The sequence below is a fragment of the Argiope bruennichi genome, chromosome 3 (assembly GCF_947563725.1).
Source record: "Argiope bruennichi chromosome 3, qqArgBrue1.1, whole genome shotgun sequence".
Lineage (NCBI taxonomy): Eukaryota > Metazoa > Arthropoda > Arachnida > Araneae > Araneidae > Argiope > Argiope bruennichi.
Genome location: NC_079153.1, coordinates 25,685,377 through 25,703,149, shown reverse-complemented (window position 1 = coordinate 25,703,149; position 17,773 = coordinate 25,685,377). Strand labels below are relative to the sequence as shown.

Here is a 17,773-nt window from a genome sequence, read left to right as displayed (position 1 = left end):
CATACGTCTAGCTCAAAGCGTTTCTTAGTTATCTTTGTCAAAGATAGATAGAGAAACGGACATTTTCAAAAAGATGCGTTTTTCAAATTCAAGGAAGCCTAAAACGTGGAGATTCGTCAAAATCTTGAGTACGATTTGACGATTACTATACTTCCTTTAAACTAAGCATAAGAGAAAGTAAAAACTGATTTTTTTTTATTATTCTTTTATTAAGTGCTTTTTTTAATGTGTATGTATGATCCTTTCTAAAGTAATTTTTATATACTTTCTCATACAAAAATTGAAATTATAATATTTGTCAAAAAAATTAGAGCTTCGAACTTAAAGTTTTTATGAATTCCTGCGTTTCAGATCTCCATGAGTCCAAAATTCTATTTTTGGAATCATGCCTGTCCGTCTGCATACCGATTCTACGACCTAAAAACCGAAATAGCTGAATAAATGGAATTTGTTATATGATATTAGCAGCAAAATTGTTAACTTCTATCTCACTCAAAAAGAAAGTAACTGAGGAGAGAAAAATATCGCCTTTCTCCGATTAATGCTCTTCATAATTGCAAACCAGCAGCATTCAGACAGTATTGTTATTATCCAATAATTTAAGTCCCCTATTATAACCAATACATTTCAAAAACAAATTTCCATATTATGCAAAATACGATGAAATATTTAATTTAATATAATAAAGCATATATAGAAATATTTGTTTTTTATGTAACATTTTTTAATAAACTTATTTAAATAATGAAGAAACGTGCATTTCTTATTAAAGTATAATAAATGCATACAAGTTAATAAATTTACGATAATAATATATATAATATGATAATAATATATGTTAATATATTAACATATATATAAGATACGTTAATCTAATAATAATATATGAATAAACATTTGGTTAAAACAATCTGGCACTCTATCAGAATCCTATCAACAGACTTCATGTTTCTGCTACATAGTTCTTTCGAACAATCTATTAATTACCTTTATCAATAATTTATTTGATTGACAACAATATATCCATTTTAATTTATAAATGTTATGGTATATATTTCTACGGTAAACTTCATAATCTCTAAGATAAATTTTTAAGTGTATCTAGATGTTTATAGAATTGGCCTATTAGATAAAAAAAAGTCTTGACGATAACTCAGAAGTGAAATAAGATAGAATAATAATTATTTTGTGATTTTTCCACCATTGTTGTAGATCAGTGTCAATTTTTATACCAAACAGACTAAAATAAATAGGTACTGTTACAAAATGCAATCCCAGTTCCTTATTATATGTCAAAATTGCAAAATGAACTCTATATTCTAGAGTAGCTTGTTATTAAAAAAATTGCAAATGTGAAATATGAAATACATTGAGGATATTAATTTGGGTCAAATTATAGCAACAAACATCACCCATTGCAACACTAGCGTTGACTTCAGAGTTGTACAGCTGTATACCCAACCACTGTGAAGAAAAAGAAGGAAAAATCGAAAGGGAAAGAAAAAATTGAAATAAACATTTGCTGATGCAAAACTATATGACTGCTCAAGTTGTAATCATAATATAGTGAACTAATAGATAATAACTATTTATTAGTTCCGTTTCTGATTATAAAAAAAAAATATTTCGGTGAAAAATCGATATGTAGAGTTAAGATTAATGAGCTTCCTGTTCGCTCTAAATTGGTATTCACGACAAATGATTATGAATTATCTGCATTAAAAGCGTTTTTATTTATAATTTCTATTTGTAGTTCAAACATTTCTCAGTTCCTCTTCTTATTATTATTGAATTATTTAATATTATTCTTATTAAAAGCGTTTTTATTTATAATTTTTATTTGTTGATCAAATATTTCACAGTTCTTCTTCTTCTTATTGAATTATTTAATATTATTCTTATTAAAAGCGTTTTTATTTATAATTTTTATTTGTTGTTCAAATATCTCACAGTTCTTATTATTATTAAATTATTGAATATTCTTATTAAAAGCGTTTTTATTTATAATTTTCATTTTTTTTCTTCAAATATCTCATAATTCTTCTTATTGTATCCATTGCAGGTGCAGCAAGCTGATGCCTGTTTGGTGCTGGCCAATAAGTATTGTCAAGATCCAGATGCAGAAGACGCTGCCAATATAATGCGGGTTATCTCAATCAAAAACTTCTCAGATGATATACGAGTGATCATACAGCTTATGCAATATCACAACAAGGTACTTCTTTTCTGATTAATTTTCCTCACATAACTTTGGGTGCGATACCAATAAAAGGATCCTAAATAAAGGTCTTCAAAATCTTAGCAGTGAATGTTAACGAAATAACGCTTGCAATCAAACTTAGCGATTATTGAAGCTGCACTAAAGGAATAGTTATTCTTAGATCTATTCAGAATTATAGACACAATTCCATTAGAATTAGAATAACTCGAAACATAAACCTGCGAAATCTTAGTGATGAAGGCTGACATATTGGAATAGCACCGAGGTGTAAGCATAGCGAGAACTGGAATTTTACTAACAAAATAGTTCCATTGTTTCTTCTATTCAGAAATATAAATACAATCTGTTGGGGACGATTAGACATAAACCTGACATTTATATTGGGAGATATATACTTTGGAAAGTGGAAATGTGCACAAAACGTTTTTTTAAGTTAATTAAATTGCAATTATTAAAAATTAATTTTAAATTTTGATTTTTTTTCTCCGACAAATTCCGAAACTATACAACAAAAAAATGTCTGCATCATCTAAAAAATTCAAAATATTATATTTTCAATAACACTAATTCTTTATCACATAGAATCTTTTCTATATTTAATACATTTTTACAAACTTTAAATATCTTTTCCAATAAAAATACAAAGATATGAGAAAATTGTGAGTAAATATTACACATATCACGAAAAATTATAAAAATTATTTATTTACCGCTATTAGACAGATTTCTTATAATATAATTTCATACAGAATTCCATTACAATGTAAAGACTACCTTTTTTTTATGCGATAAATTTCGAAAATATGAACAACAAAAATTTTTATATCATGTAAAAATTCAAAATATTATATTTTCAATAACACTAAGTTTTTGCCGTATAAAAGTTTTTTATATTTAATATTTTTTTTTAAAAATTAGGAACTTTTTTAACACGAATACAGAGATGTGCGAGAATTCTGAAGAAATACTAAACATATCAATATCATTAAGTAATAAAAATTATTTATTTAAACCAATAAGACAGATTTACTATAAAATATAAAGCTTTTATATAACATGATTTCATCCAGAATTTGATTACAATGTAAAAACAACGTGCGAAATTTCATCCATGTAGGTTAATGCATTTCTTGAATTATTACATTGACAGACAAATATAATCCCTAAAATAGTTTTATTCAGATTTACGAATGTCTGAAATATGGAAATTTTCAAAATCTCGAAATCGAATGTTTTGATGATGAAAATACATTTTTAGAACAAGCTTCAAATATAAGAGAGTATTAAAAAATTGATTATAGTTCTAAAAATAAAGAAATATCAAAAGCCATCATCTTTAACCCCATTCGAATTTTTAAAAAAAGATATTTATGTTAAATTAGTTATTTAGAAAGAGCATTTAACAAGAAAAGAATAATAGGAGAACTGAGAATTTTAACTGCTTTTATGTAATAAAAGTACGATCGAAAAAAAGGCTATATAATTATTCATGCATCACAAAAATTAAAAACAAAAAATAAAATTATTTCATTTCTAAACCTTCCAAAGCGAAATGTTTTTCCCCTTTGCCATTTTTGTGAGTAAATGACCATAATGAGACTTTCGCGTTTTTAGATTAACTCCTTCAGTAGCTAATTTAGTATCAACTCGAACGGTATTCGATTTTTTTTATATGCGTGAAGACCAAGATTAACTGGAGGGAAAGAGATTTCATGTCGAAGAACATTTACCACAAAACGTCTATTTTAAAACATTGTTCCATCTCTTCAAAGTTTATTCCCGAGAAAATTGAATTTCGTAAGTTGTTCAACAGAGTAAATTGCTAACACATGGAAAGTCATTTCAGAAATGCGACTATAAATCCATTCGAATAAGACAAAATGCACGATATGCCTCAATAAAAAAATGTTTTAGACATTTTATTAGAAAAATGGGGCGATTTGCGATTATTCTTAGTTTTTAAGTGAATTTCATGGATCAGGAAATATTAATTCTGCTTTTCTACTCACAATCCCCTATTTTCATGAAAATAACATCCATGTGTAGCTTCATTCGATTTCTTCCTTTTTTCAATAGAGACTTCTTTAGAAAATGACCATGCATTTTAAAAAGAACAAATGAAAGGCAGTTGTCTATGTTGAAGATGTTTTCTGTTTATTTCCATAGGATATTTTTAAAAGAGAAATTTGATATGTTTATTCAACAATTGCAAATATTTCATTTTTACAACTAAAAATTAGCATTTTCTTTTAGTTATAAAGTGTTTTTCAACAGAAAGACTTTTTATACAATTGATAAATTTATTATTTTTACTTACTCAATGCGGCTATGAGATTTTACTTCCCAAGTGTGAATGATGATTGATGAGTTAGGTATTACATTTGATGCTTTACCTAATTGTGCGCACTTGGGCATACGATTTTTCTTATTCTTGACCATTTTATTTATTTGCAAGTCGCCTATGGCAACCAACTTATTGACTTTTCAGGTTGTTAAATATAAATGTGGAATATATATTTTAAACAGCTTCACTCTATTATATGTTATGATCCAAAAAAAATGAATTTAATTCAACAAATCAAAATATATTTACACACTTTCAAATTAAAACGCTAATTACAACACATAAAAGCGTGAGTGAAAATCCTATTTCGAGTTATTGTCCAAAAATGTAATTTTTGAATCTTAATTTTAACATCCTCAAACGCACGCGATTCAATAATTTGATGGATTAATTTGAATTTCATCATAACATAGAGAATTAATTGTAACAAATTACATATTTCATTAAAAAAATATTATAAAAATATTATTTTTTGTGAGGTAATAGTTTTGAAAGAAATGGTTGTCAATTTTCATAGCTAAATAACAGCCATCACTCTTCTGATACTGATTAAACCTATGTTAGAGCTCGATTAAACTATGACGCTTCTTTCTTGATTTCTTTTACATCTTCTTTCTCTGAGGCGAATAGACTTTTTAGTGAGCTCTATTTAAAACATTTCTAATAAAATTTTGCAGATTCATTAATTAGCGGAACTTTGAATGAAAGTGTAAAAACGTTCAGTGAAGCAGTTAAAAAATTTATATAATGATCTGTTTACATTCATTGTTGCCATTTGACAATATGTAATAAGTGTGATTTCTGTACCACGTACAGTATCATTTTTTATATATATTCGTGTTAGTCACGTTTTTAATTGTTATGTTTCTACGCATTTAATCTAACAAATGTGTACAACAATTTCTACGCCAAGTACAATAACGTTTTTATATAGAAAGAGATGTTAGGCACGTTTTTAACTATTCTTTTTTCCGTATTTAATCTAACAAATGTATGAAACAACCAAAACATTCATAAATGTGCTTTCATATAATATCCGGAAACTTCTTTCTTAATGCAGAATCGTCTACTGCATTCCTTGATTGCAAAATTATTTTTATTATTGATAAGCTTCTAGTTCTGAATACGTGTCTACATGTCTGTGTCTACGTATTCTAGTGTTTGTATCCGCATATCTAAGTATTTATATTCTTGTATGTGTCTACCTATTCGTGTGTTTACGTGCCTATAGGTGCCTACGTGTCTATAGGGATATGAATTTTTATCTCTGTGCATTTGCGTATTGTGTGTATTTTAAACTAAAATGAGGACGAGTGCTAAAAGTTGTATGTCTTTAGAACGATGCACAAGAGTAAATTATGCCAAGTATATATAGTTACAAATTGATAAACATAACGTTGATCACAATTAAAATACATACTTTCAATAATAATATTTTTAAGTAAAAATTATTTTTCCATAAACTATTTTAATGCACGCAATCTTTTTATTATACTACAGCCCTTGATTGACTGTTCTTGAGTTTTAGTCACTTCAAGATAAAGGATATATCAAATCTTTCCTTCAATTCATCCTTTAACCCTTATGTTCATTTTGTATGGTATACTATACAAAATGAGATACTAGACAAAATGAGGTATACTATACAAAATGTATAGCTACCTATATACATTTTTTTTTTTTTTGCTTTTCTCCAAAAAAGCAATCTTGCCACGATAAGGGTTAAATAAGGTTTAAAACAACTAAAAAATTTCCAATGATTTGAAACAGAAATTTCAAGAATAGTTATTTATAGAATTACCATATTACAAAATAGTCTTCATTAAATTTTAAAAGAATTAATAACAATTAAAGAAAAATATAACATAAAAGAATTATGCACATAAAGGAATTTGATGTAGCTAAAAATGTACAACATTAAATTTTAAGATGGTGTTAAATTATTCTTTCTAAGATAAGTTGCTCCGATTTTACTGTGAAAAAACAGTGAACATTCAGTTTAAGTATTTTTTAATTAACTGAATATTTAATTTACTTGCACACTGTAAAAAATAGACAATACTCTTGTGTTAAAGATTTGTGCGCCATTATGATAAAGAACAAGTGTACAAGGTTTAGTTTAAATCGATCCATTTGCTTTGGAAAACGTGGAGCTTGCATACATATATAGCTACAATGACTTTTATTTGTATAGAGATATATGGAATTTATGACAATATTGCCATTTTTCCTTTCTCATACACACGTTATAGTTTTAAAAAAAAGGTAATTCAATCATCAAAAGCATTCACTTTGAGATTCTGATTTGATCTCATAAAATGCCTTTTTTGGAATTGATACTATCGATAAATAAGATAAATCAAAGTTGCAAAGAGCTAGACGTATGAAATTTGTATATAGTATTAACAATAAAATTATATATATTTTCGAATGTTGTTCAAATTTATCAACAAGGAAACAGTTCATGTCTCTCCATTTCTATGCATGAGTGCACACTGACATACATAAACTAGCTGGAGTTGTCTCTCAAAAAAATTCTCGCATACTCTCCAAGAAATTTGTAATGCTTGAGAATGCCTTGCATGCATGGCATTGGCGTACAATAGTTACAAAATATTAACTTTTGATATGAATTGAGCATTTCTACTGAATCTATCAAGTCATCCTTGGCGATTGTTTTGATGGTTAATCCATGGCATGCTGTTAATAGTATCTGAAAATCGAATTTGTACATGGCATTCTTTTATGAATGAATAATTTTGAATTTATAATGAATTATTAGAACATGAATAATTTTAGACATGTTTTTCTCAATAGATTGTAACATAGATTTGGTATAAAACTACGCATTTAGTCACAAAATCCCATGCCAAATTTAATATGTTTAAGTCATTGCGTTTTTGAATTATTGCGTTTACAGCTTTCTGAACGTACAGACTGACAGACAATCAACCCTTTGTTATTTCTGGCTCGAAATATCATTGGTGTCTGTGCTTTAGTTAAATCTGCCAAATCTTATCAATCTAGCTGTCGTCGTTTTGTAGTTATCGTGTTAACTTATATCCGAACAGCCGGACAGACGAAATTCCTCTGAACAGGTTTTATTCAAAATTTCTTTGAAATCTGCATATTTGATTATTTGTATTTAAACTGTCTAATTCAATACAATTTTTATTTATCTTTGTCACATACAGACATACGGACATTTTTTCAAAAATTTGTTTTCGAACTCGGGGAGATCTAAAACGTAAAAATGCAATAAAATCTCGAGTTTCATTTTTTTTTTTTTTTTACTATTGTTATACATTCTCCATACTACGTATACCAGAAATTAAAAAGGCAAAACATATAAAAATGAATTCTAGTATATTGTTTATCATCTGAAATCTCAATCTAATAAATTTTAAATCAAATTACTATCCATTTATCCACGTCATCTGTATATTCGCTCACATGCGGACGCGATAGTTTAAAAAAAAGCGCAGCGACTGAAATAATTGAAATTTGCTGTGAAATCTTGACAATAAAACTTGTAGATATGTTTCAAATTTTAGTTCTAATCGTTTAATGTGCGTTATAGATTTTCATCACTATATTACAAAAACAGGCCTTACAGAGAAAACATGCTATAATATGTTAATGTACTAGAAAGATAAAGAGAAAACATCCCACACGTTTTTTTTTCTATTGAAAGAAAAATCGCATTAGCGGCAAATTTAACTTTAGCAATAAAGATTACTCACTTTAGAAGCAGTGTGAAAAACAGATGAGCTCGAACGTCATCAAGTTAAGCAGTCATAATGGAAAAAGCGAGGGCATCTTTTAAGCCGGCTTAACCGGAAGAGTGCTGCAGTATGATTCTTTATCCCCATGTTAAGTGCACGAAGATGGTAAAGTTAAAGTCCTTGAAAGTGAATGACTAAAGTAACTTATAAAAGGCTGCTTGGGAAAAGAAAGTTTAGCTATCATTATGGAAACTAAAGAGAAAAGATTATGCAAGCTCTTAAATAAGTTTTGATGGAAGAAATACAATAGCATTACCGACAATATATTTTCTTATCATCAATAACTAAAGTAAAGTGAAACACATCAAACAGTCAATATTAATAAAGATTGCAATAAGCACAATATTATCAATTTCATACTATTTATCAAAGCTTAAAAATATACTCAAAACTTGTTTAATAAATATAGTACACTGCCCCCTTTTAATTTTTTTGTATGCGAAGTATATAAGGTAGCTGAGGAGAAAATATTGGGAAGGAGAAATACTGGAATAACCAGAATATTCAAACTTGAAATTTTGTCGATTTTCCACATTTTAACCCTCGCTGAATGCGGAAAAAAACACATTTTTGTAATTATGTTTGTTAATACTATAGTTCAAAAACACTCTGAGCTATACACATGAAATTTGGTATGAGGTAGTTCAAATTTATAGATTTGTTGCATGCAATTTTAAACACAATTCATTCTGAGAACTTTTGTTTGTCCGACTGTCTGAATGCAAATAACCATGATAGCTACAAAATTCAAAAGGTTAGATACGTAAAATTTAGCACATGGATTTAACATCTTTAATGTAGTTCCTATCAAATTTGAAGGGTTTGACTATCTGTCGGTCTGTATTTTCATATGCGTATATACGCAAATAATTCAAAATCTTAAAATCTTAAGTAAATGAAATTTAGTATATGATCTTCTGACTAATATTGTAGTTCTATATTATATTGTGGTTCTGATAGGTTGGAGAAACAAAGCGTCGAAGTTACATTTGATTTTCTGAAACTTCCGTATTAACATGTCGGCGATTAATCGCCAAAGTAGATTTTCAAAGCTTGCTCCCTAGATTCTCACTTAAGATTGATTTTTTCGTAGTTATTGTTCGCTGATAATACACATGTACAGCTTTTCTATACTATACTATAAAGCATAAAATTCTCAAATGTTAAAATAAAAATCTGAGCACTTGTGGCATTCAGGCCTTCTCCAAGGTCCGCCATTATCTAGACATGGGCAGGGAGTAACGCCTTTATTAGTGAGTATGCGAGAAACTTCCGTAAAGATCACTTTAGCCGGTTTGTTATACATAAATAATTCATATTACAGCGAGAATACAAAAAAAAATTATTTAGATTTTTCTAATTCGCAAAAAAAAAAAAAAAAAAAAAAAACTTTTAGTTTGTATGGTTTTGAATAAAATGGTCAACTTATTATCGTGAATCTTGATAGTTTAGTATCACAATTCATATGAGTACTAATAATTTCCTTTATATGTAGTCTTTTACCGTCATTAATATCCACGAAAATGCATTGTTGGATTAGAATTTCTTTTTATACCACTATCTATACTATATAAATGATGTCTCTATAATCATAGCTAATTTAAAATCAATAGAGATAGACAAAATATTTGTTGAAAAATAATACAAAGAATTACATTTTACGTTCTTTGAGTCAATAAATATATTGCTAAAAATATTCCCCTTGACCTTTTAATCATATTCAATAAAATATTCTAAACATAATATCATTTTAAACGACAAGAGTTCCCCGTTTCAGAGTTTAAATTTGATTGAGAAATGAAACATTTAATATCATAATTGTGTGCGATTTTAGACTGTTATAAGGTTACTTCGTGAAAGATCCGCCAATGAAAACAAAATTTTCCACCAGGTGGTCGTTGATTGATTTAGAATAATGAATTTCAATGTTTCATAATTCGGTCAGATTTGGGTGCAGAAATAGAAACTTCATTGTTAAAATCTTCAGCATATCAAGAATATTTTACGAATTAGACCGTTCAGCTATCCATTTATTGGCATAAACAGTATAAAAAATTATTTATGCCACTTAAAATATTTTTCAACTAAATATTTTAGAAATTAGCAATTGGAGAATTATTAGAATAAAGCGTTTACATAAAACTACTACCTTCTATTTTGATACAACATCTTTTTACGTTACGTTTGATACAATGTTATTTTATTAACATCAATGTATATTTCCCATGATCCATCTTGGGGTTCATTATTAAATTATATTCTAAGTGAGTGTCGGGTATTTTCGTGTTCGTGCTCGCTTTGTCTTGTGAAATGTGGAATTTAGAAAATAATTAAATAACTGTTCCTAAAATTCGTTCTATTATATTCGTCTACCTCATAATGAAGTTATAAAGAGTTTCGTTCCTCTACAAGAGTATATACATATAATATATAAGTATTAATATAATATACGGATATATAACCTGTATATACATATAACAGTGGAAACATAGGAGGAGAATTTTCATTTGTTGATACAGTTTTGATGATAATGTAACTAGATAGCAAAAATTAAATCTGACTTGTTTCCACGAAACCAAAGATGCAATCCAAAAAGCTGAAAGCAAAAGCTGTTGCAAATACAACTAAAAAATAGCTATATCAGCAGTTTTAATAAAACTTGAGAAAACTACGGCCTCCACTTCCCATTAATCAAAATAGAAGGGCTTTATATCTATCTACCTATGTTAATAAGCAGAGTAAAAATAAGTGTTTTCGTTATATTAACGTCCCGTTTTAAAGCAACACTAGGGCTATTTTTAGACGAACCTCGTAATTTTGTACCTTGGTCAGATGACGAGGACTACACCTGAGCTGCCCCCCCCCCTCTACCACACTACACCAGCGGGAGGACGTTTGGCCCGGACGACTGATTCCACCAACGGTTCTTTGGTAGAATCAAGTCCCTAACCTGAAACACTTCGGTTCCGATGTCGAGACTTTACCACCAGGCCACCGCGGCCAGTAAAAATAAGAGAAATCCCATATATACAATCATTGATGTATCGCTTTCTCTTTTAGGCTTACCTACTGAACATTCCGAGTTGGAACTGGAAAAATGGAGATGATGTCATCTGCCTAGCCGAGCTGAAACTTGGCTTCATAGCACAAAGTTGTCTGGCCCCAGGGTTTTCCACAATGGTCGCTAACCTCTTTGCCATGAGATCCTATAAAACGGTACGTAGCATTCAATACTTCACCATATTTCTTCGTGTTTTATTTTATTTGTTAATTTCAGATTTTTTTTTCCAGAATTTGAAAATAAAATTTTCGTAATACTATTCTGAAGATTCGGTCCGAAATATCACAGCATGATAATGACTTTTCTCGTAATTATGTAAGGTATTGTGTAAATGGACCCACAAACTCAGAGAGTTGTTTATAGACATAGAGAGGAACAATGATTGCAATAAAACATGGAGACGTAAACTAAGTTGCGAGGGTACAAATCGAGAAAATAATGAAAAGCATCGGTGCAAAATACGCTTAAAACTATTTTTTTTTTAAATCATTGAAAGTGAAATAAAGAAATAAAGTTATGTTTAATGAAAAGCTTGACTTTTGAATTTGAAAAATGTGTGATACTGGTTTTAGATCAAATCTATGTTTTAAGATTATTGATTGGAAAATACCAATGATTCGATTCATTCTTTAATTAAAAATACAATTAAAATATTAGTGAGAATCAACAATCCCAAAAGTAGTTGCTTTTTTTATTTGGTTTCACTAGGCACAACGGTCTGCCTTCTAGAGAATTTCAATTGATTTTGTATTGATTGTATTTGTATAGTCTAGAATACTATTAACACAGAACCAATTGAAATACAGGTCTTTAAAAAAGAGAAAAATTATATCTTGGATGTAAAGGCATTGAGTAAAATTGTTTTTAATATTTAACTTAATTTTTTGTTCTAGTCTTCCCCTGAATAGATACTTCCTCATTTAATATGCTTATGTTATTACTTCTAAATGGTTTTTATTAAATTATTCAAAAATGTTTATCCTAGACCATCTGCCTTTACGCCTATTTTTGATTAAATATAATTTAATATTATATTCTGAGCATCCAACAAGCATGCTTTTTATTACTTAATTTCATTTATAAAGTTTCTATAAAGCATCGCATATTCTCTGTTTGATTTAATGTCATTCAGTTTAATTTGCTTTGTTTTATTGCGAAAGCTGTATAAAGTTCATTAGATTATGTCAATATCAATAATGTATAAATATCAATTTGTATTATCACAGTGTGACTGTAATGAGTTGGCAGTTGAAGTTTTCTCAAAACAGACTAATGCATTTGATGAAAGATATCAACATATAAAATGGGGTGTGGATTGCAAGAACAAAATAGGAATGCTTAATAGGGTTGCATTGAACTTAACAAATGTTTCCCTACTTCTTCACTTCTTGAGAAGAAGAGAAAAGCAGCCATACTGAGCAAACTCTGATTCGCATCTCTTTCCTCAATCATTTAAATAGACTCGTCTAATGCCATGTAACTCTTAAGTCGTCATACCAGCTAACTCGTCAAATCCAGGATATTCTGTAATATTACTGTCTTTATCATATTTATCGGATGCTTGCAATAAATTTTATTTATAAGGATATAAAATGCCACGTATAAAAAGTTTTGCATATAAACAGATTCTGAAAAACGTTAACGGTTCAGCTAAATATACATATATGAGTCATTATCACAGAGATCTATAGTCTGAAACGCTAAATACAACTGCTGGAAGAGAAATTTGACAAAAATATCAGACGATATAAAACGCTTACATTCCTACAACTATGTAACAAATCAACACGAAAATTAGGATTATTATTTGTGACAAATCAACATCAAATTAAAAAGGTATAAATATCCATACATTTTTAATTTAATGTTGATCTTTTGTTAGTTAAGATGTCAAGTCATTCAGATCCGTGTACGTTTTGCAAGAATTATCTTAACAAGGTAGTCGAACGTTTTAGGACATTTGTCAAGTAAGTTCTCCATCTCTCCGCAAGTTCTCCCCCTTGATTTAGATTTCTTCATGTGCCTCACATGAAGAAATCTAAATCAAGCTATGTTGAGAGTTATATGATTTGGCGGCGTCTACCTTGACATCATCGCACCAGCAAAAGTGAGCTATCGCAATATATCATATCCAAACAGAAGAATAGATGGGACACTACCATCTATACCATCTCTTCTTAGCGCCATATAGCGCTCTGTAAATTGCTATTGCGTATTCGTATTATAGTGCAGAATCAAACTGAGTGTGTCTCTTACTGAGCAAGATCATTTTTTTTTTCACATTACATTCACCGGACGAATTATATCCGCAATAGTTTAACAGTCTATGCTTTGATTATCCCTGGAGCCTTAGTTATATCCGTGCACTCTCAACTGAACGTAGTTTTGAAGCTTACTGGAAATTAACATAGTGTCTGTGATGTTTCTTTTCAAAGTTGTATTGCGTCAATCTGTATCATGCATTTTATATTGTTTCATTTTCTTTTTGTTACTACTCAATCATAGCGATCATTGCGTTTATGATCAAATAATGCAATGTCAAAATGACTTTGCCTGTTTATTTCTGATCCGTTACTAAATACTAGATCAAAACATTTCGACTCAGCATGTTTTTTGCTACGAAAAAAAGAATCAATCTCAATATCAAATAGCAATATGCTTTCTACACGGAGGAACCATATGCAAGCAACAAAATACAGATAAAGCATGTATAATGCTTGCAATAAGAATTAGAAGCACACAAGAAATAAATTGATAATAAACAACCATTACAACAGAAAGCACTTACGGAGAATTGGCAGGCAATCAACATCTCATAAAGAGATTTCGCTCAACTTCTCATGTATATCGAGTAATCTACAATTCCACTAGCTATTGACTATTTCATTTTCTCGCTTGGTGCATTCGGCTTTTTATTGTACCCGTGAGTGCGTGGGCATTGAATGTTCTAGACGGTATCATAACTTTGCTGCTAATCGATATATTACCAAAATGACGGCAGTTCAAACACTTTTATCTTCAAAATTACCAAATTCATCACAGAGTTGTCAAATGATCGCCAAATTTGTCACTAAGGCCAAGAGTCATTAAATCGATATCCATTCAGCAAGTAGTCATAAAAGCTTTCTGTAAAACTCTCTTCCTTACCTTCAAACTAACAGAGCAAGGAAGCAATATTACAAATTCATGAAGTTATTAAGTAATTATTTTATAGTTGAAAGTAGATAAAGGATAACCGTGTCAAATACGAATTTTCATTTTAGATTGAAATGGAATCAGATCTTTTTCCGGAAAACGAAATTAATCACGGATTCCTTGATGTTTTTCAAAGAAAAAAAAAGTCGGCTTATTAAAGCTCATGCTTACGACTCCTCATTCATGAAAAATGAAAAAATTAGTGTTCATCGGCATGTTTGTTTGTTAAGGTAATACAATGATTGATGATTTTACATCAATCATAAATTTGATTATTGGAAGGATCATTACGAATTAAATTTCTTAATCAATGATTATTTGCGAAGAAAATATGGTAAAAAAATTATAAATGAAAATATTCCTTTATTTCTTTTGAAACATAAATAAAGGGTTTTAATTGAAGTATTTTATTGTTTGATAAAAAAAATGTGGATAAATTCACTTTTACGCACTCTTGATAAAATGAATTCATGCCATATTACTTCGCATAAAACTGCACGAATTATAAATGAAATAAGACAAAAAATGCAACTAGAAAATAATTAAATTTATAAGATTTTGTTTAGATTAACTTCTCCACCTCGATGATATGTCATACGGCTTTGAAAAATATATCACAGCTTCAAAATTTATAGCTCTAAACTTTTCGAAATTCTTTTAAAGAAGAAATTTAAAGCACAGCAAGAGAACCGTCGCGCAGGTTGTCAACTCTATTGATATGGTATTCAGTTCTATAATGCATCCTAGAGTCTTTCATATTCAAAAAAGCGAACGTCGCGGATATTATTAAAAATGGCATCAAGGCTTTGGGACAGAAAGAATTTTTCTTTATTTCTGTCTCTGCTTCGCTTTTTCGTCCTTTTATTTTGGTACAGAGACTTCGCCTTAAAATTGAAATGCACAGATTCATACTTTCTTCATGAGGCATCGTAAATACATTCTATGCAGTCTGTTATGAACTAAATACAATATTTAACGAAAAAAAATTTTAAATTATGTATTAGAATAGAACTTAATTATGAATTTATTATTATCATAAGTGTCAGAGGTTTAATGTAATATTTTAACATCTGTACACAGTGCCGAATTTAGACACTTTACAGTCTTATTCGAATTTCATAACTAGCTCCTTCTTTTATTAAATCAGTCAAATTAATTTAACATTTCAACACATTTTTTACTTAACACTTTAATGACTACTCACATAGTATGTGTGTAATATCCTGAACAACTGCTCCACTCACACAGATTATGTGTGATGTTACCGGCGAAGGTTTTTGGTCTGTACCACTTTCTCTGCATGACGATTGATGATTTTAAATCAATTTTTCAAAAATATAACCAGCCCCTGGCGATGTTTGACTGCGTAGAAGTTCGACTATTAAAGTGTTAATTAGCGTATTAATGAATTAGTTTAGATTAATTTTTTATATTTTAGTTACTCTGTGGAAATGCATTTGCTATTATTTTTATGACTCATAATAAATAACAACATAATAACAAACATGGCATTCACGTTTGACATGTTATGTAAGAAACATGGCATACACAATATTTTTGAAACAGCACTCTCAGTGTTTATAAATATTGTAATCACAAAATGAATGTAATGATACCGATAGAAACCTAGCCAATAATGCTTGACAATAATATTTTATAATAACAATTAATATTTTGCAGTAACAATTAATATTTAATATTATTTATTTCACTAATATTTATATTATAACAACTAATATTTATTTGGTAACAGGCTAATTTTATTTTTTAATCTCTTTCCTGAAACTTCCTTAGTCCACTGACCCTAAGGTAACTGTCTAATCTGTCTGGTCGGAAATCTGGCATTGCCTGTATAATTACTTAGAATATTCTGATTGGTGGTCAGTAGCGGATAGACACTTAAAACAACCGTAAGGAGTGTAGCAAGATTCTGAGAGCTTTCACTGCAAACTTTTCAAAAGTCATAGCTGATCTGTATGGGTTTTTTGTGCACCACAAGTGGTACGAAAGATCTCAAATTATCAAACATGTTTGAGGTTGTGTTACAAACTGGGATTCCCAATGACCTTGAACTTATTAAATATTTTCCAACTTAAAAGTCCACTTTAAAACCACTTTTACCTTAAGCACACTCAGTGTTTTTATCCACTGTATATCACGTGCAGTAGTCATAATAGTATCTACAAATGGGAGAAAACATTATAATGAGATACCACAAGGATACCGTTTAGAACATACTTTTCATTGACTTCGATTCCTTTTACAATAGACTTTGACAAAAATATACAAGATTATGAAATTCTATTTAGTTTTCTTCTATTATATGACTTTAGATTTTTAAAAAATTGCGGTATAATTTGTATAATTCCGTAACTTCGCATCATCTTTGAGGAATCTTTTAAATTTTATGAAATCAGTTACTTTTACATTTCAATGTCATTTATTCTCATTTAAGTATTACATAAATAAATTCGTAAAACAAACATTTTCTTGGTGTTTCATTATAATATTTGTTATAAATGAAATATTACAGTATGGAAATCGGTGTTTATTTGAAAACAAAAATTAACTAGGGCTTATAAGAAAATAAAAGTGAATTAGCATTTATTTGAAAATAAAAATGAACTAGGGTTTATTTAAAAATAAAAGGGATTTTACGTTTATTTGAAAATAAAAGTGAGTTTGCTTTTATGTAAAAATAAAAGTGAGTTTGCTTTTATGTAAAAATAAAAGTGAGTTTGCTTTTACTTGAAAACAAAAATGAACTAGGGTTTGTTTGAAAATAAAAATGAATTAACATTTATTTGAGAACAAAAATGAACTAGAGTTTATTTGAAAAGAAAAAAGAATTAAAATTTATTTGAAAACAAAAAGGATTTTGGGTTTATATGAAAATAAAAGTGAGTTTGTGTTTATGTGAAAATAAAAGTGAGTTTATGTTTATTTGAAAACAAAACTGTATTAGGGTATATGTGAAAATGAAACTGAATTTGCGTTTATTTAAATAGAAAAATGAACTAGGGTTTATTTGAAAACAAAAATAAGCTACGAAGTTTTAAATAATAGCTTTAAGTGAATTTAAAGTTCTTAACAAAATTAACTAAACTGGAAAAATTAAAAACATATATCTGCATTCAGAATCAAATTCTCATTAACTCTTGTAGGCT

The 17,773-nt window shown here is 28.9% G+C and overlaps 1 protein-coding gene across 1 annotated transcript in view; it reads left to right on the top strand.

The window, feature by feature from the left end:
• The window catches only part of LOC129962640 (calcium-activated potassium channel slowpoke-like), a 288,136-nt gene that overhangs the window by 206,426 nt on the left and 63,937 nt on the right, over nt 1-17,773 (top strand). Inside the window, exons 11-12 of the mRNA XM_056076504.1 lie at nt 2,063-2,215; nt 11,411-11,566. Coding sequence (XP_055932479.1) covers nt 2,063-2,215; nt 11,411-11,566 — 309 coding nt within the window. The remainder of the gene's footprint in view (nt 1-2,062; nt 2,216-11,410; nt 11,567-17,773) is intronic.